A 24,511-nucleotide genomic window follows, 5' to 3' on the forward strand; every position below is an offset into this window, starting at 1 on the left:
CTCCCATTTAGGCTTTCTACAACTTGAATTTAAAACTCATGTGGAACTTTACTTGTGTGCATCCTGAAAAATTCAAGGCAAGGGTAATGCCTACTGCCTTTCCTTTGTCTTCCTTGGCAGTAATGCACTGAGTGCATACCTTATTGTTGGTGGGGCCGGTTTTCCCTTTCCTGCGGCCATGCTGTATTCATTTAGTCAAGTTGTGTGGTTGTTTTTATGGCCCTCCTTGCCCCTTATTTGATTGCTCTTGGGGCGTGCACTGTTAGTTTCCCCATGCATTCATATAAATTATTTTCTTCTTTAGGCATAATGTTCAGCTATCATACATTACCACAATGTCTCCAGGCAATTTTTGTATACTGAGCTATATAAAGTTTTGAAAGCATTATTAATAGCCTAGTCTGGTTCTTGATTTTGGTTTAATCTTGATTGCCTCAATTATTTCTATTTTCATTTTGTATATTGTACATGCCTAACATTTTTCTACCTTCAGCATGATGCTTGTTTTAATATTGTTACAGAAGCTAAATTTTAGATATTTCTTAAAGAAATGTACTTTCCCCCCTTAGTTTCTTGCATGTGCTGACTTTTTGTTCTTTAGGGTTTTTAAGTTCTACAACACTTGAGTGCTGCCAACCTAATATCATCCTTTTGCTAATTTATAAAAAATAAACACAAGTTAAAATTGTAACCAACTTTTACCAGCTAGTTTGTCCCCTTGTATGAGGTAGACAAGATTATCAAGTGGTTGAACCTTTTTAAATGAGTCTGTGGGATTTGATGTGGTTCTTTTAAAGACGGTGGGAAATTCTTTATCAGGAGGGTAAACTACTTTTAATGGAAACGTAACTTTAATCCAAAATAAGGTAATTGCCCTGAGGATTAATCTGATTGAAAGGTTCAATGATAAATTGAAGCAACACAAAATAACTTAATTTTTGTGCACCCCTAGTTTTCTTGTGTATTCTGAGCTGTAAACTTCTTTTTCAACAAGCCCTGCCTATTTATTTACCCAAAAGCACAAAGCTGGGGAAACGTTGGAGTAGCACCCTCCTCCTTTTTAATATCTGAAGCTCAGCTCAACATTTTCAGATCTATTTTTTCCCCCTACAATAAACAGTACATGTACTGTTTGTGAGAATTGTTTGTGAAAGTATAGCTTTTGAATGCATTTTTCAGTGAGTTATACTGACAGTTGTGGCATTTGGCATATTTATGACATTTTCTTATTTAATGTTGCTACAAGTGAAATATAATTTTTAGTTTCAATATTTAAGTAAATGTATTGAAGAGGGGGAATATTTTTAAACTTTCAAACTGCAGAAGTGAACTAGGGGAAAATGGGTTAGAATCATAGAATCAATGAGTCAGAAGGGACCTAGACAGATCATCGAATCCAAACCCCGCCCCCCCCCTTCCCCCCCCTCCGCCATGGGCAGGAAGGAGCTCTGGGGGTGGCAGGGGTCATAAGACACCAGCCAGGTGCCTGTCCAGTCTCCTCTTGAAGATCTCCAGGGAAGGTGAGAGCAGGCTCTGGCCACCCTTACAGTGAAATAGTTCTTCCTGATATCTAACTTAAACCTATCTTCCCTCAGCTTGTGGCCATTGTTCCTGATGACTCCAAGGGGGGCCCTGGTGAACAGACTTTCCCCGAGTCCCTGCTGCTGGCCCCTGATAAGATTGTAGGCAGCCACAAGATCCCCCGCCCCCCCCACTCAGTCTCCTCTTGCGGAGACTGAAGAGATCCAGGTCCCTCAGCCTCTCCTCATAGGGCTGGCCATGGAGGCCCTCAGCCATACGAGTGGCCTCCTCTGGACCCTCTCCAGGTTCTCCACGTCCTTCTTGAAGTGCGGTGCCCAGAACTGGACACAGTACTCTAGCTGTAGCCTGACCAGCGCTGCATAGAGGGGGAACAAGACCTCTCTGGACCTGTTAGTGATGCCCCTGTTGATGTATGACAGGGTGCAGTTGGCTCTGACTATTGCTTCATTGCATTGGCGATTTCATATTCATCCTGGAGTCAATCCTGACTCCAAGATCCCTCTCTGCCTCTGTGCTGCTGAGAGGGTCAGCCCCTAACCTATAACCATAATGCTGGTTCCCTCTCCCCAGGTGCAGCACCCTGCACTTGTCCTTGTTGAACCGCATCCTGTTCAGATCTGCCCACTTCTCCAACCTATCCAGGTCTGTCTGGATGCGGCCCCTGCCTGCCGGTGTATTCACTTTACCCCACAGCTTGGTGTCATCAGTGAACTTGAACAGGGTGCTCTCCACACCCTCGTCCAGGTCGCTAATGAAGATGTTGAACAACACCGGCCCAAGGACCGAGCCCTGGGGGACTCCAGGGCCCACACTCTCCCATGTCGACATCAATCTGTCCACCACCACCCTGCGGGTTCACCCCTGGAGCCAGTTTGCCACCCATGTGACTGTGCATTCGTCAATGCTGCAGTCCCTCAGCTTGCCCACCAGAATTGGGTGGGACACTGTGTCGAAGGCCTTCTGGAAGTCCAAGAAGATGACATCGACTTCCTCCTTCACATCTAAGCTCTTTGTTACCTGGTTATAGAAAGAGACCAGGTTAGTCAGGCAGGATTGGCCTGGCACGAACCCATGTTGGTTACCCCTCAGCATCACTTACCCTGCAGGGCTCTCATAAATGTGGCCCTTGATAATTTTTTCAAAGACCTTCACCAAGATAGAAGTGTTGGGTTGTTTTAACCCAACAGGCTAAGCAATTTACACGTAACGTAACACCATATAAAGGATTACAGTGAAGGACCTGCTTATAATGGGTATAATATAATGGCTTTTTTTTAATTAGGATTTTCTGAAGAAGTTTTCCTCGGATGAGTTCAGAATGTTTTGTTTGCGCAGCAATTACAGATCAGGTAAGGAAAAAGGCCATCTTTTCTATCAAGCCTTCCAAAATAGTGAGGGTCCAGTGGTAGTGTGTGTTGGCTTTCCTACACTCAGGTGGAATAGTTAGGTCCCATTTAGGTGTGTAGATGTGAGTTTTTGGTATGCTGTTTGGGTACCTGAAGATCCATATTGCATCTGCTTTTGTAACGCATCATTTGACCCTTGCAACTGAGTCAGAAAAAAATATTGAGGAGGAAGACCTGCCCACCTTTTATATTAATTTTTTAGGAACTCAAGCGTGGTGAAATAAACACCAAAGCAAGATTCTAAGTACACATAGATGCCTAATAGGTGAAATTAATCTGGCCTTTGGTGCCTAACAGCTTCAAATTCTTCATGTTGAAGAGAACTAGCATTTTGTAAGATATTTGTCCCAAGACTTGTTTAGGAAAAGCAGCCTGACTTCAGCCAAAACTTACCTACATGTGCATGAGCTTTCCTGGATTGCTTCCTTAATTTCATAAATTATCACTTTCTCTGTGGTGGTCACTTATGATGTGTTTAGATCAAGATCAACAAAGTTTGGGGAGAGAACTGAGTGAAGTTTTGCTGCATATTCATATAGCTATATGACTGGAACTTGGCATTCTTTTTTTTTTATTTTAAATTACTGTGGCTTTACATTTGTGGTCTATCTGGTTAATGGAAGATATTTAGTATTCATAGGGTGCATCTACACATGCTGTTTGGGTGAAGAAATAAACTCTGGCACAGTTTATACTGGAGTTCGTTTCTCCTGGGCGCAGTGTTTACACATGTGCCTGGGACCACAGCATGTGTCACAGCCCTCAATCGCCATGGAAAAGGAGGAATACATTCTAGACACATCTTGCTTGTTGAACAAGCCCCAAATGTAAGCAAAAGAACAGTTGTGTGTGGAAGGAGTGTCGCTTCTCTGGTTTGAGGCAGCAGGGATGGTTGCATGCTTGTCACCTCGGGGTCTCTGCACCCGTCAGAACACCCCAGTCCTAGGTTGGCAGGGGAGCTGGGGAGAGTCAACCCCAATCTCTGGGTGGTGGTGTCAGGCTGGCCACACTGTAGCATCCTTAAGCCCAAGCCAGCCCTGGTCACCATCTACATGCATATTGCAGTGGCATAAATTGGTCTACCATAGGATAGCATTTGTCCCGGACAGTACTATTCTGTGGCAGAGTTAGTTAATTTTACTGCGCCCTAATATGGGCTCACGTGTAGATGGTGATGCTGTACTGCGGAGCTGATTAATTAGTCAGTTCCGTAGTAAAGTGCATGTGTAGATGCACCGGGAGGATGCATGCCAGTGAGTGTGTACATGTGGTTCGCGGCACCTCAACAATTTGAGGCACCACAAACAGAATGTGGCACACGTGCATCTATTCACTGTGCTGCTAACTTGCTGTGTGGCAGTTTTTTGATACTGGGAGATCCTAGTGTCAAAGAAGAACATCGCTGAAAAAAGTGGCATGGTGCATGAAACAGCAATTTGTAGTTTGTACTACCAGAAAGGGAGCCTGGCTGGCCAGAGCCATGATGTGGCTTCCAACCAGGCTCCAAGCAGTTGGCTCAGCATCACTGGTGCCCTGGGACACCCCCAGGACCCCAGGTAAGGCTGCTGGGGCCAGTACAGGTGCTAGCACCAACTTCCCTTACCACACCTGGGTCACTTTGCCATGCGCCAGAGTGCATGTTCAGGGCATGCCTTGGGCAAAATAGCAGTGGTGTAAATGTCCCAAGGTAAACGCACTCCCATTCACGTGTGTACTCACTGGGACGCGCCCAGAGAGTTTAATGGTGCAATAAAGCTCACTTGCATGAAAACCCAATAAACAGTAAGCCATTTTAAATCAACAAGAGTTCTCCATTTTGGGGGGTTTTTAAAGAGTTTTTTTCTTTTTAATAGATTTTTTTACAGAATTGTAATAAGCAGTACTTTTTAACAAAAGACATCTTAATGCAGACATCGAGTGTTATGCCCCATTCATGCTCCCTAAAATAGAACGGAGATTTCATAACTCCAGTTGGGTCATACAGTCTATTCAGGCTGATAGTATTGTAATTGGATGCCAGAGCCTGTTGACTGTGCACTATATTTGTAGTGTAATCTTTGTTAAGCAAGCTACTAGACATCCCAAATTAGCACCTTTAATGGGAAAATTGAGAGAGCTGAGCTAGTGAATGCCTTCTTATTTTATTAACAGGTGCTGCTTTGTAACATGCTGTGAATTTTGTATGGATAAACAGTTCTATGGCATGGGTCTTTTGGCTGATTAATACCTCTAGCTCTTTGCTGGGCCGACTGAATGGATCCCTGCTCGTATTAGTGACTAAAGGCTCTAGGAATGCTTCCTGTGCCTAAAATATTTTACAGAATGAGATGTGGGGGGGAAAAAAGAGTTGACTGGCTCTGTCACAGCCCTCAATCACCATGGAAAAGGAGGAGTACATTCTAGACAAATCTTGCTTGTTGAACAAGCCCCAAATGTAAGCAAAAGAACAGTTGTGTGTGGAAGGAGTGTCGCTTCTCTGGTTTGAGGCAGCAGGGATGGTTGCATGCTTGTCACCTCGGGGTCTCTGCACCCGTCAGAACACCAAATGAACATTGAACACATAAGTGGCTCTCCGGCCACCTTGGGGCACTTGCAGCCCTGCACAAATGCATGTTTGTAAAAATTAATGGGAAGCTAAAATGCATAATACATGTGTGTTCTGTAAACAAAGGCTCAATGGCACTCAACTTCCAAGGCTGCCCCTGGGGCAAGGAGAAATGCTGACAGCCTTGTATTTGATGGTTGGTTGGTTAGTTAGTTGCATATCATTTTCTACAGCTTGATTGGGTTTTGTGTGGCTTTTTTTTTTTTTCTCTTTACATATTAAAAGACAAGGAGTCTGGGATCTTGTATAAATTGTGTGTAATAATATAATATAAAAATATCATGTGTATCCAGTCCATAAATATAGCTTTATATACTATGTATGTATAGTATATAAAAGTTATTTTTATCTTTTTTCATTTTGATAAAGACGAGGACCAGCCACACACACAGGTGGCTTTGATAAAAGGAAACCATTGGTCATTGGCTGGAAGTGATTGGGGTAAATGAGAATCTTCTGTCACTAATCTGCAGAGCAGATAGGAAAACAATCTGAGTGACTGTCACTACAAAATGGAGAGGTTAAGAAGGCAGGACCTGGTCTAGAACATGAGACCAGCCTGTGTAGTCATCTATCTGCTCATATATGTTTAATTTGTTTTTACAGCTAAATTTTTATTGCTTGGTTCCATTTTTTATAGTCTGCTTTACAAATTAATTTGTTAGAACAGAGAAATCGTTTTCGAGTTCAGTGTTTCTCAGAAAGTTTGGTTAGGGTTGTTGGGGAGCATATTTAGACTATTGTAGCTGTCTTTAAGACTACTGTGTCCTACTGATTTAGAACATGGACTTGGCCAGTGTAAGGGTCTGACGCTATATTTTTTTTGAGCCCCTGAAAGATCTCAAAGTTGTGGCAGGAGGATGGTGGCTGATAGTCCTGCTACTCAGGCAAAATGAAAATATATCCACTGAATGGACAAAGCTCTCTGTGTAGGAGACAGTCATCTTCTCAGGGTCTTGAATACAAGTTGGAGAATCTGCCACGGTGTAAGGCAGGGGTGGGCAATTATTTTGGCTGGAGGGCTGCTTAATGAATTCTGAGCTGTTGAGAGCCACAAGGGTAGCCTTATCCCTTAACAGGTGCCCCACCCCCTAGCTGTCATCTTGGGACTAGAAGTCCTGCCTCTAACCCCTGACCTTTGCCACTGGAAGTCCCTCCCCTTGCCTCCAAAAGTACTTTGTTTGGGGGAGGAAGGGGGTTGCCATCTTGGAACTGGAAAAAAAACCTAAATCATATACTAAAAATCAAATATCTACTGTAACATTTTAATTTTATTTAAAAAAAATATTTTGTCCTCATTTTGTGTGTGTTTGCATAGTGTATATAGAGGCTATTGCATAATAGCTCAAAATAAAGTCTTACTCTTGTATTGGGTGTGGCAGGGGCTGTGATGGCATGTGAGAGGGTCCCCACATTCAATCTCTCCACCCCTGTGGTGCACAGCCCTTGCTGTGCACCACAGGGGTGGAGGCAGCAGCAGCAGCAGGCCCTTGGGGTACTCATGGTCCACAGCAGGCAGATCGCTCCAGCAGTGAACAGCTCTGTCTGAGTCCTGGGAGCTGCACATGGTGGCAAGGAGTAGGGCCAGGCCACTGCCACCTCCATTGCACAGGGATCCGTTACAGCTCAAATGCAGCTTTTGGGACTTGGCTGCAAAAGGTTGTTAATATAGGCTTGAGAGATCTCAGGAAGGGGGCAGTGCCTGTGGCTGCGGAGGAGGGTAAGAAACCCCACGGTCTGTGCCAGTCTGACTATGGGGTCAAATTCCTTCCTGACCTCCATATATGGTATCAGTCTGAGTCTGACTGGAGGGGCAAGAACTGGTAGCCAGGAACCTCCAGGTTTGATTCCCAGCAAGAGCACTGGCAGACCCCGATTACAATACCCAGCCCTGGCTGCAGCCAACACTCAGTGCCTCTGAGGAAGTTTAAACAAAAATCATGGCATGTAGCAGAGGTAATGGAAATTCCCTCCCAGCTCCATGAGGCAACCAGCAAAGACCAGAACCAGGGGGAAATCCCCCTATGGCCAGATCATCCCTGATCAGTGGCTGTCCAAGCTCTCCTTGAACCCCTCCAGTGATTAAGAGTCCACCTAAGAAGTGTATTCCACCATCTCGTTGTTCTAAAAGTAAAGACATTTTTCCTGAGAAAATCTCAACCTATGTTGGCATACCTTCAAGCTAGCATGAAACGAGAATGCAGCCCTGTGTACATCAAAAGGGAGGGATGGAATGCAAGAAGAGAGGGCCAGAGGCCACGGGCAGCTCCAGGGCTCTTCTCTGCCTGCCGTGCCTCCCGCCCCGTTGCAGCCCTGAGCAGGCTGAGAGTCCAGTGACCCAGAGCCAGAGGGGGAGGGGGGAGGTAGACCTGGGACAGGGCTGAGTTGCAAAGTGTAGTGATGAGGACTGGTTGGGGGGGAAGCAGTGACACATGACTGCAGAGAGCATGTGCAGTGATGGTCCTTACGGGTGGTTTGGATGGGCCAGGTGTTGCAGGAGAACCTGGAGGGCCCCGAGGGAAGAAACAGTGGTGTCAGTCCTTGGCCATGGCAGCACTGTGGCAGGCAGGGCTGGCCTGGCCCAGGATGACACCAGTGTGCTTCAGCCTCCATGCAGAGGCATCCCAAGTGGCTTTGTTGACTCACCCTCCTCAGACCTAGACTGTCAGTGGCTGTGAAGGTGTCCTTGAGAGGGCAGGGAAGCAGCCTGGTGCCAGGAATGGCCCCTGGACCACTCAAGTAGATGCCTTCCCTGGACTGCTCCTCAATAGAGGAGGAAGTAGGAGGGAGGGAGAGAGATGGTTCAGGCCCCACATCACTTCCACCTGACTTGCATGTACTGGCATTGGACCCTGTGGCCTCCATGCATGAGGATAGGATCCCAGGGCCACACATCATCCACACTTGCTGGGGCTTGAGCAATCCTAGCATGGAGCACACTGCCTCATCTCTTGAGCTATACAGACTGTTGCCAGTGCTGGATGCAGTTTTAAAGTGCTGGATGCTGTGTCTAAAACCCCATACTGTTTGGAACCCAGTTATAAGGCATTGTCTCACTGAACGCTTTGCTCTTGTTTCTTGACCTAAAATTCTTTAGGGGCTGTAAGTGGCAAGATGCCTGCATCTCTGGGACATGGTTGAACTGAGCTGGAACTTGGGAAAGCACAGTACAAGCCCAGTTTACTTGCTTCAGTCTTTGATTGTCCTTTGGTGCTAAGAAGGAATTTGTGTTGTCACTGACAGTGCCTTGCAGTCTGTGGTATAATCCACAGGTGCCTTAGTAGGGGTGCACTGACTGAGATTTTGCTGGCCGATTATTGATACCCAATATTTAAGGAGGTATATTGGCTGACGCTGATCTTATTTCTGATGCAGCTGCTTCCAGCTGGTATGTCTGTTGTGTATGTGGGGGGGGGGCAGAGCAATGCCCCCTGCAGTGAGAAATGGTGTAGGGGCAGGTGTTGCCCAGCCAGGGTGGCATGGGCATGGGATGGAGCCATGGCTTGTGGGGGAAGAGGGAGGCGGGGCTGCAGTTCAGTTGTGGGCTGGAGCTGTAGCTGCGTGGGGCTCTTCTCAATGGGGGCTGGGCTTGGAGCAGGGGCTAGCAGCACTGGGAGGATGCTGCATCCACCCCAAATTTCGCTGCCACTCCACCACCAGCCACCTGGCACAGCCCTGGCTCAATGCCCCACCTCCATCTGGCTGTACCGGGTGGCTGGCAGCAGCAGCACTGGGAGCAGAAGGGTGGCAAAATTTGGGGTGGATGCAGCATCCTTCCAGCGTCCGCTCTGAGCCTAGCCCCCAAGAAGAAGAGTCCTGCACAACTGTGGCTCCAGCCCACAGCTGCCGCCCACTGACCCCAAGCAGATCTGGGGGCACATGCCCCTCTGCCCTCCCGGGGTGCAAGCAGCAGTGGGAGCCACCCCCCTGCACCCCCCCAAGAGCCACGGCTTTGTCCTATGCCTGCCCCACCTCAGTTGGGCAGTGCCTGCCCCTGCCTTCTCCATGACAGCGGAAGACGTTGATCTGCACCCCTCCCTCCCACCCATGCCCCTTCCCTCCCTCCTCCCCTTCCACCACAGCAGACTTGCCAGCTGGTCCTCACTGCCTGAGTGCTGTGCTGCGGTTGAGCACAGCACCAGCCTTTGTCAGCCAAATTATTGCCCCATCAGGTTGATTGCCAATTGTCTTTGTATCAGTACCGATCTGATATTGGACCAATGTATCAGTGCACCTCTACTTGATGGTGATAGTAATGTGGGGCAGTGTAAAATTCATGGCGCTGTACAGGAATAGCTTCAATCAATGTGGGTTTCAGTAGAGTATAGTACTAACAAATATTTAGCTGAGAGCTCCTGTAACCAGGGGGATTTAATTAGATAATCTTATTGGATAAAAATTGATGTCTAATTTCTTACTAGTTTTATAAAAATTACTAAGTATACTTTATTTTAAAGGCACAATCAAACTTCTGTTAATGCAACATGTAAGATGGATTTTAATCGCTTTCACACTGAGAATCTCAGAGAGCTGAATTTTGACCTGTTTTTACAGGGGAAAATCCAGAGAAACTCCATTTTAAGCAGTTGGATAACTTTCTGGATTTATGCTGGAGTAAGTGAGAGCAGGATTTGCCTGTAGCTTTGACCACTGTTTTAATTTTATTCTTTGCACATGTTGTGTAGTTATTTAAGGAAGGGTGTGTATGTGTGTGCGTATATGCCCTTGCAACTGGCTGTTCTGTAGAAACACAAGTGTATGTCTGAGGCCAGAGGTGAGATTACTGTGGAAACTGTAAGGTCAGACTCTGTTGATGGAATTAGTGATGCATTATAAACTATGCCGGGGGTAGCCGACCTGTGACACAAGTGCCAGAAGTGGCATGGACAACTTGTGTGTGGCGTGTGGCAGATCAGGAAGGGAGTAGGCTGCAGAAAAGGCAGGGAGCAAAAAGCGAAGCAGCAGATCAGGCAGGGAGCATAAAATAGAGCAGCAGATAGGGCAGGGGAAAGGGGTCGGAGTGGCACTTAGGGAAGATGTGGGACCTATTTGTAGCACACCTGCCAAAAGACTGGTTCTACTGAGCTATGCTTTGGATAGAAGTCAGTCCAGAAAACAGGCATTTATGGCATAGTAGCGTTATGTTCTGAGCATGCAGATTATGCAAGTGTCTCTGATTTGATGAGAGAGTAAATTAAAATTCAGCCCTCCTGATGATGGGCACGGTTTACAGTGGATTTAACTTGGATGCATAGCACCTGCTTATTTCAGGGTTAAATTTGGCTCTGTTGGAAATTCAGCACTGTATGGTAGGGTGCACGTAGCTTCGTCTATTAAGAAAATTAGCCACTACTGACAGCTGCTGTCTGTAATGGGTGCAGCTGGACTGCTGTTGTATAGTGCTTTTTCTGTGCAGTGCAGTCAATGACAGGCAGTTCTCAGAGCTATTTAGAAACAAGGGTTAAAGCCTGAGCCAACTAAAGCAAATATTTACTAGTAAGCTCTGACCCCAATTGCAGAGATTCGATTGGTACGTGTAGGCTAAAACTGGGACCCCGCCTACTGTGATAGCAAGCTTCAGAGCACATTTGGCATAATGAAGACTGAAGATGCCATTCTGCTTAATTGAACAGTTAATATAGATGCCTCTTTAAAGATGCATGACTCAGCAGGAGATGTGACAGTTCAGCATGGCTTTTTGTGGCATATCCTTATTTTTTATGGTAATTATAAATATGACTGGCTTAAATATTGTTGAATATTTACAAGACGTAGAAATTCAATACATAAAAAGGTTGGGTTTTTTTTCTATTTTTAAATCAGTTCATCATTGTTTCAAATATTTTTCAAGTGTCCATTGGGCCATTCTATTTGCATCTCATTAGTGTAAGGCTTTTTACTTTAAACTACTGAATTACATGCATCTTATTTAATATTCTTGAAGGTTAAAGGTTTTAGTTAAGCTTATATGTAACCTTAACAAAAGTTTTGTTTTGTCAGATAACTATTACAAGAAATGAGGGTTCTTTCTTTATTTCTTGTGGTAGCTCCTGTTGGGCAGCATCTTCTGCATTATAACATCTCCATGAAATTTTTATTTTCTTAGCAACTGAATTTAGTGATGAGAGCATGGATGATGCAAAGAACCTCCTTTGGGCAATTTCTTCTTTTATTAATCATGCAAATACTTATATAAAAGGACAGCTGGTGTGTGAGCCCATTAGAGAAGATGTATTGTGGGAGAGGTAAGTGTGCACAACATAATAGCTTGAAGATTGACAGTGTATGAGCAGGGAGTTAAACTTTGAGGCATATTACATAGTGTTAAGAAGGTTAACAAAAAATTGCATGTGCTTAGGCTAAATAGGACAGAGGAACATTTTTTACATCTTCCTTTTCACCTTCTAGTTGTCCCTTTTTTCCCCTTCCTTTGTCCTGTTGTAGCTTTTCTGCACAGTCTAGTCCAGTTTGTTACATGCTGTATTTTTTTTTTCAGTGTTGTCTTACCTAGGTTGCTTGTGCCCATTTTTTCTGAACTAGCTTCCACTTCCACTGTTGAAAGCTGTCGAGCTTTCAGGGTATACACCACTGTACATTTAATAAATTAAACAAAGGAGAAAGGATAATTGGAGAATTAAACACAGTTAATACAAATAATCTGTAAAAGCTGAATATCAAACATTAAATTTCATGTCGTCAACTCCTGTGATGAATGGAGGTAGCGTTTAAGATTTCGACAGGCATAACTTTCAGCTTTCACGCTGAAGCATGCAGTCTCCAGATCAGTGTAGCAGTTCGCATCGTAGAACAGCTCAGAACAAAATGACAGTGTCATTTGATGACTCCCTGTGGCTGATTGCTGATGAATTCAATATATGGCTGGCATCTTGTTCATCTTATCTGAAACATTACATTTTCTTCTCGAAGGCTAGCCAACACAAAAGTGAATGTGAAGGCTGCATTTGCAGATGACTTCGACACCTCCAGGGCTGTTTCTGCAATTATGGACCTCATTCACCATGGCAACAGACAGCTTAAGGCTGTTACTAAGGTAACCCATTAGGATACAGAGTTCAGAAAATGACAGCTGTCCACAGCCCAACTGTTTAATACAGACAGATTAGTTTATTGTTCACATAAGAGACCAGCAGAAACAAAGCTCTGCAAAATGACAGTCTTGATGGCACACATTAGTCCATTATGCATCTATAAAATTTTGGGCTGCTGCTGCCTTATACTGCATGGCCAAAGCGTGTTTCACTGCTGCTGTCCTGTGTCCATAGATAAGACTTTGGAAAGACCTGAAGATGTTTCACTGTGTCATGGATATTAATGCCTGTTGGATACAGTTTCATATTATCCTACTTCACTGTTAAAATACTAGTGGATAGGTTGGTACGGATTTCTTTTATAAACAAAAAACCTTGGCCAGGACTTTGGTGCGTGAGGTGGCAATTGTGGTTTATACTGTATCCATCTCATTCAGATTTCAGAACTCACCTTTGCTATGGGGAAATCAAGACCCTGCCCCACCCTCCACATTTCAAAACTATTAGTTGGCAATTCGAGGCCCCATTTCAGATTTGCTGATGCTGAAGCAGAGGAATATCTTGTTGGTTGGATGTAGCAGCTCAGGATAAAAATGGAGCACAGGCATGAAATTGCATGTCCTGGGTCCTACCCCTTTTGGCTGACTCTGTCCTTCAGCTTTGGTAAATGACATAACTGCTCTGCTTTGTTGCCCAGCTGCTTAATTGGCAATTTCATGGTTTATTTGTACTGGGATAACTGGACTTGGAATATGGCAGTAGCTCACTTTAAGATGAGTTTTATTAACTTTCTTTAAATCCCTGTTTCGTGTCAGTCCTGTAGGAATACCAGTCTCAGATTTAGATTCTAGTCCTCACCTTCCCATTTCTTTAGAAAGTTCTTCTGAGCCAATCTCCATTTGCAGTTCAGATCCTTCACACATTTGTTTGAATTGTCAGAAGATCTGAGATTTTTGTTAATTGGATGATGCATTTGAGGCAGCTACATCTGATCTAATTTCCTTGCAGTGGTGGTACATTGGCAATAGACTTGTCTTCCTGATATCTGCCTGTGACCTGTTGTGAGAATATTGTTCTGTGGGATTGAGGGTTCAGGGTGGCAATTCTGGGGAAACCTTTAGTTAATGAGTGCCTGTGAATGCAGGGGACTGGACTCCATGGCCTAGGCAGCCTTATCGTCCTACATAGATTCTTCTTGCCGCGGTTCTGAATGTGCTGCCCAGCATCTCCCTGAGCACTGCTGCTTCCTGTGCTTTGCCTCCTGTGTACCATACAAGTGTTCAGATCTTTTCCCTTCGAGACGCATTGGCTTGCATTTTCCCCAAACAAACTCATTTTGTTGTTTCTTCCCATGTGTCTAATCTCTGGTGCATAATGTGTATTTGATTTTCTTGGCTGTTGGTTTCAGCTACTTTTCGAATTGAATACTTTTTGTAAATTTCATGCTATTTATGTTTATGCCAATCATTAATGAAGATGTTGAATAAAACCTGACCCAGAACCATTTCCTGCTGCATCTTATATTTGTTCCCGCTTGTGCTATAACTCTTTGCTAACCAGGTCTTTGCCCTGTAAGTGTATTCTCCTGTTCTTGCATTTTAATTTTGAATTAACATTGGGTAAATATAGAAGTAGTAAGTAAAGCAGTATTTAAAACACTATTCCTGGGCAGTTCAATTCTGTAAGCTGTTTCAGAACGGTCTTTGCAGGATCTAAATCAATAAGACAAGAGTAATGTTCAAAAGGGTTTATACAGCAGATTCACCTGGATATCCTTAGAGTCGCTTGGTTGGTTTTTTTTTTTGTGATTGTAGAAAACTTCTTCTGTATAGGGTAAGAGGTAAGTTTAAAATATGACACTTCTGCACACCACTCTTGTTCTTGGAGAAAAGGCTCTTGTCTCAGTTTAGCTTCAAACTCATCACGAGTGATGCAAGGCAAATTGGCAAAAGCCTTGTTTCTGAAAAAGTGCTCCTGCATGGGTGAGATGTATCCACAGAGCTGGTTAATATTGGCAAGGCTGGTGAGGTGCATTTTGTGAACTGTCATGGTATGCAAGAGGATTAAGCACAAATGAGCATTGGAGAGCAAACTGGGTTGAAATATTCCTTCTGTAGCAAACTTATCTGGACAACTTGTTTCTGTGGCTTTTAACAGGAAGTTGGATCCCCTAGAAGCCCGATTGTGTATGCAGCCATAATCTCCTATATTGAAAACCTTTTTAACACAGTTGGAATATCTCTTGGAGAAAGACAGGTATGAAATATCTCTCTTATGTACAATATAGTAATCGCTCCATTATATATAATGGAATACTTTGCAGAAATGTTAAAATAAATAAGGGAATTGAGGTCAAAGGTAGTTGATGCAGAAACACTAAGAAATGTATGGTCATGGTGTGCAAGAGGATTAAGCACAAATGAGCATTGGAGAGCAAACTGGGTTGAAATATACCTTAGCATCTTATGGCCATATCTAGATGAGTGTGGCCGTGTGGTGTCTGCAGCGCCACGGGTATGCAGCACCACATACCACATGTTCAGGTGTTTTCTGTGCTGCAAGGGAGCAGTGCAGGAAGAGAGGGGGTTGACCCCCTAGATATCTAGGAGTCAAAAAAAATAAAATGCAAAAAACCCCCGCAGAGCAGCACGTGGGGCCAGCATGCGCTGCTCAAAACTTGAGTTGAGCCAGTCAGTCCTGCTTTGGCTGCCAGCCAGGTTCCAAGTGGCAGGATTGCTGTTGCTGCAGCTCTTGGAGGCCTGCAGGTAAGGCTGCTGGGGCCAACCCAGTGTTGCCCCTAGCCTCCTCTACCCCATCTAGGGTAACTTGCCATGCACCAGAGGGTGTGTGGCACAGGTTTGCCTGGGGATAACTAGCGGCAGGACAAGGTGTGCCACTGCTAGTTGTCCCCAAGGAACCAGATATTCACGGTCTTGTGGACATGGCCTATGTTGCATCACTGGTGGAGTAAAAAAACAAGAGTTTGGGGAATTTGTACAATAATAAGCTTGAAGAACTGAGACCATTGTATTCATACTTGTAAAGGTAGAAAAGGGGGAGGGAAAAGATGCCCATGAATCACACAAGTCAGACTTCTTTGTAGTGAGATATTAAATCCAAAGGTAATATCTCAGTAGTATGTGAAAGGAAAGCAACTTAGAAAATAAGAGATGGGGGAATGTTTCTTTGGGTGAAATTTGGAATATAGTAGCATCTGCAAACAGTGAGAGGACTTCCTTTTGTTGGGCTGGGCAGCATACCCATCCTGCCAGCGTTTGTTTGTTTTTTTTAGGATGCAAATAAAAATATTAATAACAAGAAATATTCATTCTAAGCCATTAGCAATCAACTGTTGCTTAGCTATGACTTAACAGTAAAAAAAAAAAAATCAAGATAATAGATTGTTTCAGCAGGAGCAGTTTTTTGTGTATTTGGCTTCTACAGTTTATCTGCATGGTTAATTTTTGATAACCTGCTGCCTTCGGGAGAGTTGTGCATAATTTTCATGTAGAACATGTTCCCATGAGTTCTGTGACCTTTTTAAACCTAGCTAGGATATATGCCTTGATGCATTTCTGACTTGAACCATGCTGTGTGGGATTCTCTGGGCTTTTGGGTGGTACAGAGGCTTTTGCTATGCAGTAAGATTAGAAGAGCATTTTCTGTGTTGTCCCTGTCCCCCATCCCCTGCCCTCTCTTTCCCCCCCCTCACCCCCCCAAAAAAATGTGTTGTGACTGAATAGAAGTGGTACCCTGGATTGCAGTCTTCTAGAGAACCATTCTTGGCTGTGCTACTAGCCTGCTAGATCCATCTCTTTAAGAAGAGAAAAATAATTTTGTTTCCTGAAATGTTAGTGCTATTAGTGAGCATGCAATGCTACCTTCCACTTTAAATGTACATAATGTTACTGGCAAAATAAATGTGATCAAGTGTGCTGAAGGTGAATACCTAGTTCTTGCCCTGGAAAACATCTTGGGCATCAATGCCAGCTGCTTCCCACTCATTGCTGGAAAATCTCGTCTAGCTGATGCATAGAAAACATTATCATCGAGGGTATAAACAGCAGTTGCCAAATGAAGCTGATCGGCTGTGCTGAGATGTGTCCTGCCACAACTGATCCACTTCATTGAGTGAAACATACATTGTTCATTGTCCCTCATTGAGCAGAGTCCTGTTCCTGCAGGACAATGGGTAATGTCCTTCCCACTTAGAGACGTGCCCTGGGGAATCTCCAAGGCATGTCTCTCTAAGTGGGGAAAGCCAGGTTTTCCCACCTGCAGAGAGATGCCCCAGGCAATCTCTGGTACGTGTCTCTAGGTAGGGAACTTCGACTTTCCTCACTTACAGAAATATGCCCTAGAGATTGCCTAGGATGTGCCTCTGTAAGAAGGGAAAGCCAGGCAGGTGTTCCTGGCTCTGGATCCCACCCACTGCAGGAATTCCCATGCACGAGTTGGTCCTGCAAGCCCCTGGAGCACCTGGTCAGGGTAGCTGGAGAGCCCGGCTAGCTCTAGATTACCTGCATTCTTGTACCATAAAGCAAATAGATGTCTGCAGCAGTAAAACAGCAGAAACTAGTATCACCTTTGTCACATCCACAGATGTTGGGCATTTGCAACATGATACAGACATCTGTTTGCTTGGCAGTACAAAGGCATTGTCTGTTTCTTTCCTTAGTGCCTGCGCTTGTTTGGAGATAGACAAATGAGGATGTGAATTTTGGCATCTCCTAGTGCTTTCTCATGGAATGGGGGACATTGTGTGCTGAATGGGGCATTAAAGCATGCGTGTCCTTGGGATCAACAGGACCGATTGTCCCTCCCTTGTGCTGAATAGTAAAATCCCGTTGCACCTTTTTATTCATTTAACAGGCTGTGGGCTTTTCCCCCTTTAAATTCAGTCTGGATCACAACTCTGACAAGGAACACTGTGCTGTCCTCATGCAAATAAGCACAGACGCTAAGGATGGACTATTTTTCTTGATACTAAGTAGGGTTGTTAGAGACTACTTTTATAACAATTGATTAGTGTTTCTGTTGTAATAGTACCTAGGAACAGTAAAGTAGGAACAGCACGAGTGCTCCATGCAAACAGGAAGAGACAACTAGATTTCATAGACATTAGGGCTGGAAGGGACCTCAGAAGATCGAGTCTAACCCCCCGCCCGAAGGGCAGGAAATCAGCTGGGGTCATAGGATCCCAGCAAGATAAGGATCCAGTTTTCTCTTGAAGATGTTCAATGTAGGTGCTTGAACCACCTCCAATGGCAGGCTGTTCCAGACCTTGGGGGCTTAGACAGTAAAGAAATTCTTTCTTATGTCCAGCCTGAAACGGTCTTGCAGTAGTTTATAACCATTCAACCTTGTCATCCCTTGGGGCGCTCTAGTGTACAAATGTTCCCCCAGATACTGGTGGTCACCCCTGATAAATTTATAGGTAGCCATCAGATCACTCCTGAGCCTGCGCTTTTCCAGGCTAAAGATCCCCATGGCTCTCAGCCTGTTGTTGTAAGGTCTGTTTTCCTGACCTGTGATCATGCGCGTGGCTCTCCTCTGGACTCTCTCAAGCTTCTCCACATCCTTTTTGAATTGTGGAGCCCAAAACTGGACGCAGTACTCCAGCTGCGGCCTCACCAAGGCCAAGTACAGGGGAAGAAGGACATCGTGGGATTTGCTTGAGAAGCATCTGTGGATGCAAGCCAGTGTTTGGGTCCCTTTACTAGCTGCAGCATCGCATTGCAGGCTCATGTTCATCTTGTGGTCAATGATGACCCCCAAGTCTTTCTTCTGTAGTGCTAGCACTGCCAAGTCTATAAGGATACTGCAGGTTTTTCCTCCCAAGGTGGAGAACCTTACATTTTTCGGTGTTAAACACCATCAGGTTCTTGGCTGCCCATTTGCTGAGCCTGTCCAGGTCAGCCTGGATCACTCACCTGTCTTCTGGTGTGGATGCTTTGCCCCAAAGTTTGGTGTCATCAGCGAACTTGACCAGTCCGCTCCTGACTCCAATGTCCACATCATTAATGAAGATGTTGAACAATATGGGTCCAAGGACAGAGCCGTGGGGGACCCCACCTGTCACAGGACACCACGATGAGTGACTGCCATCAATCACAACCCTCTGGGTCCGACCATGGAACCAATTTCCCAGCCAGCGGATCATGGTGGACCCAAGGCTACAATTGGCCAGTTTTGCCAAGAGGTGATCATGGGATACCAGATCAAAGACTTTTTTTGAAGTTGAGATATATGACATCAATCTCTTCTTCCTTGTCCAGGTGATAGGTTACCTGGTTGTAGAAGGAAATGATTGGTCAGGCAAGATCTACCTGCAACAAACCCATGCTGGCTATCCTTCAGGATGTTGGTGTCGGCCACTCCATTAAGGATGGCCTCTTTTAATAAACTTAAGACCTTCCCCAGGATAGAGGTCAGGCTGATGGGCCTGTAGTTAGCCGGATCCACTTTCCTCCTTTTTTTGAAGATTGGCACCACATTGGCCTTCTTTCAGTCTTCAGGCACTACACCAGAGTGCCAGGAATTTTCAAAGATCAGTGCCAGAGACTGGGCTATGATGCTTGCCAGCTCCTTGAGTACCCTGGGGTGTAGATTGCCAGGGCTGGCTGACTTGAAGGTATCCAGCCTCTCAAGGTGTTCCTTCATGAGTTCAGAATTGATGGAGGTCAGGGGAGCTCCGTCACCTGGACATCTGTGTCCCATGGTTGGCATGGGTGTCCCATAGGACTGATGAAAGACTGACCCATTTAATAGGTTTGCTTTTTCCTGGGCATCAGTTGTCCCATCTGGTTTAGCAGGGGTCCAATGTTACCCTTGCTTTTCCTCCAGCTCCCCACATATCTGAAAAAGGACTTTTTGTTGTCCTTGATACTCAAAGGTAGTTGGAGTTCAGTTGTAGCCATGGCTTTCCTGGTTTGCTCCCTGCAGGACTGGACTAGTGCAGAATATTCTTTCTTGGATCCCATCCTCCATCCTTTGTAGGCCTTTCTTTTTAGCTTCAGGCAGTCTGCTAGATCCCTGGAGAGCCAAGGGGGCTGCTGTGCCTTCTTGCTGCCTTTCCTCTGAGAGAGAATAGTATTAGCTTGTGCACTGAGGATCGCTCCCTTGAGGAGCAACCACTCTTCCTGAACTCCCCTCCCTCTGGGGTCGTGGTCCCTTAGGGCCTTACCAACAAGCCTCCTGAGCTTGTCAAAGTCAGCTTTCCTGAAGTCAAGGACTTCAGTGTTGCTGACTGACTTGCCAGCTTTACGGCGGATGGTGAAGGTGATCAGCTTGTGGCTGCTGTCACCCAGCTTCCCATCAATCACTAGGTCACTGATTAGGTCCTCCCAGTAGCCAGTACCAGGTTGAGCAGCGCTTTACCTCTTGTTGGCCTGTAAAATTCTTGAGTCAGGTAGAGGTCATCCACGCACGACAGGAAGCTTTGCGACGGCTCAGATTTTACTGAGTGATCCTCCCACGAGATGTCCGAGTAATTGAAGTCACCCATGACATCCATGGTCCTGGAGCATGCGGCCTCAGCCAGTTCCCGGGTGAACTCTTGGTCAAGCTCTTGACTTTGGGTGGGAGGTCTGTAGTAGACCCCCACCATTGTGTCCCCTGTGCCATGTTCTCCACGTATTTTAACCCAGAGCATCTCCAATCATCTATCCTGGTCACCAACATCAGCTTGCAGGGATGCATAGCTTTCCTTAACATGGAGAGCTATACCTCTGCCCCTTTTATGTACTCAATCTCTCCTGTACAAGGTGTAGCTGTCTATACCCATGGTCTAGTCATGGATGGAGTCCCACCAGGTCTCTTTTATCCCTATGATGTTGTAATTATTTGCATTAAGTAGGAGGATGAGTTCCTCCTGCTTATTCCCCAAGCTCCTGGCATTTGTGTACAGGCAGGCAAGTGTCCCTTTGGGGGCTCTTGCCTTGCCCACAGATTGTACCAGGGCTGGGGCCAGGGTGGGCTCCCTTAAGTGCCTTTTGCCTGCTGGCTTTGTAAGGGCTGCTCAGCAGGCCAGTAGTGGTGGTAGTTCCCCAGCAGGCTTAGTTTAAAGGCTGGTGGAGCAGGTCAGCCAGTCTGGCTGAGAAGAGCCTCCTCCCCAGGGGAGAGAGGTGGAGGCCATCCCTTCCCAGCAGCTCGCTGCCTCTCTCACCAAAGAGCAGACTGTGACTCCAGCACCGCAGTCTTTGGTTAACTACCTGGATCTTCCTCTCCCTCCTCAGCCCATACCCGGAGACTGGGAGGATTGACGAGAACACCACCTGTGCCCCCAGACCCTTTAGCCCGGCTCCCACATCCCTGTAGCGCCTCATGACCCGGCTGGGAGCGCTCCGAGCAGTGTTATTGGTGCCCACATGAATAAGGAGCACAGGATAGTGGGCTGTGGGCCAGAGGAGCTTAGGGATCTTCTCTGCAATGTCTCGGATGCGGACCCCTGGGCTAAGGGGTTGGGGTGGCAGATTGCCCCCTCAGTCCCCCTCAGGATGGAGTCTCCCACAACAAACACTTTGTTTTGTCTTGGGGAGAGCGGCGGCAGTAGCTGCAGTTGAGCCTGTGTTGTCTGTGGGAGCTGGCAACTCGGCAGGCTCTGCTGGGGTTGCAAGAGGTTCATACCTGTTACTCAGCTCTAGCAGGGCATGGGACCTTGGTGTGGCAGGCCTTAGGGCCCTTGACCACCTTGGTCCGTGCCCCTGACTGGACAGAATGGGAGGTCCCAGAATCCTCCCTTGTCCTGGAGGGATGCCATGGTCTACCCTCCGAGTCCTGGGGGAGAAGGGCCTGGCAGTAGGAGTCTATCTCCTGCTCGCAGTCCCTGATGGCGCGCAGTCTCTGGACTGTGGCCTGGAGCTCCTCCAGCTGGCACGCCAGAGACCCCAGTAGGGAGCAGACCCCACAAGGGGAGGTGGCCATGCTCCTGGGCCCCAGAGCCTGAAAAGGGGACAGGCAACCCCCGCAGCCAAGAGCCAGGGGCCCCGTCTGCGAGGAGCCTGGAACCACGGGCTCTGTCCGGGTGGAGGCCTCTGAGGTGCCAGAGAGGGTCAGGGACCCTTGAGGTGCGGCAAGTGCCTATGGTAGGTGGGCTGGGCCTGAGTCTGCCTACCTTAGGGGGCTCATAAGCAGTGCCCTCCTGTGCAAACTCCGTGCTAACTCACGTGCCGGCAGACAAACTAGACACAACAGGTACGTGAACGATGAGTTGGGGGGAGGAACAGGAGGAGGTCAGACAAACAGCAGAATTGTGCATGTTGCACAGTGGCTGACTCAATTTGTCATTTTCCTGGCTGTTGTTGGATGTTAAAGTCATGTAGGCATTTCAGCCAACTTAAGGCATATAGAGAGGGATTTAAAGCAGGCTCAGCTGCTGGTGTTGCTGATCTTGGCAGGTTTCCCACCTGTTAGAAGTGGTGTGGCAGAAAGAGATTTGCCTTGTTCGGTCTTTTTTTTTGTATCTGTGAGGTAAGGCAAGATTGAACTGCAGAAACCTCACCTCTGGTAGTTTGCAATGTGGGCCTAATCTATTTAGCTCCTTTGCTCCCAGAATAGTTTAGTGAAGGATTGTTAATAGTTAATTTGTAGGGGGGGTTGTCTTAAATTTGGAGCCTTCTTGGATTTAAGCTATGTCAGTACAAAGATGCCTTGCATCAGGGTAGTTTATTCCCCTTCATGCAGAGGAATAACCAACCTGTGCTGCTGTACTCACAAGTGTCACATCTGTGGAGGAGTAGAGGGTGCATTGCTATAATTGTATCAGAATAGCTCAAGTGGCACAACTGTGAGTGTAGCCAGGGCTTTGGGTTGGGATTTGTGCTGGTGAATAAATATTGTTTATCTCCTTTCCAAAGCCCTTTAATAATGCTGCATTTGATTTATAGGTTATTTCAGAAGAAAGAAGTCCAGTCATGCTCTCTGGTGTGATTGATGAGCTAGTAAATTTCCGTATCAAGGTGCGCAATTATGCTCGTGCGGTGCCTGAAGCAACAGAGGTAGAAAGTACCGTGCAATCCCAGGAAGCCAAACTGGAAGAGAAAGAAAAGAGACGGCTGTTATTACTGGAGAGGGAGCCCCTTCTGCAGGCTTGTGACAACCTGCGTCGGGACCTTGCTGCATTTGGAATCAACATAAAGGTATGGGACACAATATTGTCTTTGCAGGACCTTTCAGTGGTTCTGTTAAGCCAACATTTGTTTCCCCCTCTTACATGTCCTTTGTCAGCAGCTTTCAGCCCTGTGCCCTGCACTTTGCACTACTGGGATAGTCACAGGTAGAAATTAAGCTGTTGGGAGATGGGAAGGCTAGCCTTCTGTTCCCTCCTCCCCCACACGTTTCCATTCAACCTATTGCTGCTCTTGCAATTAGAGAGGATTTTCGATGGCCAAATCACATTTCTTGTCCTGGTCTGAAATCCCCCAAGTAGTCTTTCCTTGGATTAAACTGGATCTTAGAAGTGGTATTTGTTTCAGTATATTGGAGTGGAATTGAAAGGCAGAGGGGACCTGGTTCTGCACTGACCTTTAGTGCTCTTCATTAACTCCAGGTTTGGAAAGAAAAGAGAATTTTTTCAGCAGTTAAGTCTGTGCAAAGCTCTATGAAAAGTCCTCTCGCATCTTTAATAGCTCTATTCCTTCCACGCTAGCCTAGCTGCGTCTAATCCTTAATCACTTGATTTTTCTAACTGCCCTCTTTCCTTTCCAGCCGTCTCTGCCTCCAGCCTATCCCTAATGCCACTGTTAATTTTCCTTTTCCATTAGTGAAGCCATGGCTTCCCCCTCCTTGTGAAAAATCTCTTCATTGGCTTACTGTCTCCCTGTGCTTTGAAGACCCCTACGTGAGCTCACTTTAGCTAATGCTATTACTCGCAATTCCTCTTGCTTTACTGCCCTTTTCACCTTTTTGCTTCAGCCTCTGTTATTTTATATATCACTCCCAGTACTGGGAATTGCCAGTTGCTTCCTACTGAGCACCTCTTTTCCCCTCTAAAGCACTCTTTTCTTTGTTGTCTTCCTACCTTGTGACCCAAGGCTCATACTTTTATCTTGCATCACTTTTATAAGCAGAAGGATACAAATCAGTGATAACTTGGAATGGCAACTTACAGCTCTTAAGTGACAAAAACACTTGTTTCCCATTCACTAGTTCTGAAACAATATACTGAGATGTTTGTTTGTAAATAATTAGATCCTGGTTCAGTGTAAAAGTGATTTTGTGTGTCCACCATTATGGTCTCAAAGCCGTGCACACTGTTGTGTGATGCTTATGAAAGGACTACCTTCCAGAAAGCTAGAATCTTATCTGCTGTTTTTATTTTTTCAGAGTTGTCTTTAAAAAGAGAGGCAATTGTGCCCAGGATTTAGATTCCTAATTTAAGCATCCTAAACAGGTAGTAAGTAGAATTATTTAGATTTGTATAACATGCAGAGTGCAATGCAAAACTGTACTCAAAATATGATGATAACAGTAAGAGAAACTGCTCACTCGCTCTCTTTTTACTCTATTTTGGTATCTCCTTCTGTTTGCAGGATGTGAATTTAGCTTTATGGCTATTTTTTGCCCTATTACAAAATCTGGCCTCAGCCAGGATCCATCCCACTGTTTCACAATTCAAGCATTTACAGTTTTGACATTCAGCATAATCCCCTGTGGCTAGAAACAGATGTTGCTGAATGAAGCTGATCAGCTGTACCAGGATACATCATGGCACAGCTGATTTAATTCATTGGGTAAAAAACATATTGCTCGTTCTGCTGCCCTTGATGGCACTGGATAAGGGATAATGGGATCTCCCCACTTTTCCTGCTCAGCCAGACCATTCCCCAGGAATTGCCAGGGAGATGAGTCTGACTGAGAGGGGAAAAGCACTTCCCTGCTCAGCCAGACCTACTCCTCTACAATTGCAG

The 24,511-nt window shown here is 45.8% G+C and overlaps 1 protein-coding gene across 6 annotated transcripts in view; it reads left to right on the plus strand.

Moving 5' to 3' along the window:
* The window catches only part of CARS2 (cysteinyl-tRNA synthetase 2, mitochondrial), a 62,114-nt gene that overhangs the window by 34,392 nt on the left and 3,211 nt on the right, over positions 1–24,511 (plus strand). For 5 of the 6 annotated variants that reach the window (XM_090022252.1, XM_090022219.1, XM_090022227.1 and 2 more), the window contains 5 exons: positions 2,825–2,891; positions 11,660–11,798; positions 12,481–12,604; positions 14,760–14,858; positions 22,490–22,741. In XM_090022252.1, coding sequence (XP_089878378.1) covers positions 2,825–2,891; positions 11,660–11,798; positions 12,481–12,604; positions 14,760–14,858; positions 22,490–22,741 — 681 coding nt within the window. The remainder of the gene's footprint in view (positions 1–2,824; positions 2,892–11,659; positions 11,799–12,480; positions 12,605–14,759; positions 14,859–22,489; positions 22,742–24,511) is intronic. The other variant, XM_090022260.1, reaches the window with a different exon arrangement.

This window comes from Crocodylus siamensis, chromosome 1 (genome assembly GCF_052110815.1).
Source record: "Crocodylus siamensis isolate JL-2025a chromosome 1, ASM5211081v1, whole genome shotgun sequence".
In the NCBI taxonomy this organism is placed as follows: Eukaryota; Metazoa; Chordata; order Crocodylia; family Crocodylidae; genus Crocodylus; species Crocodylus siamensis.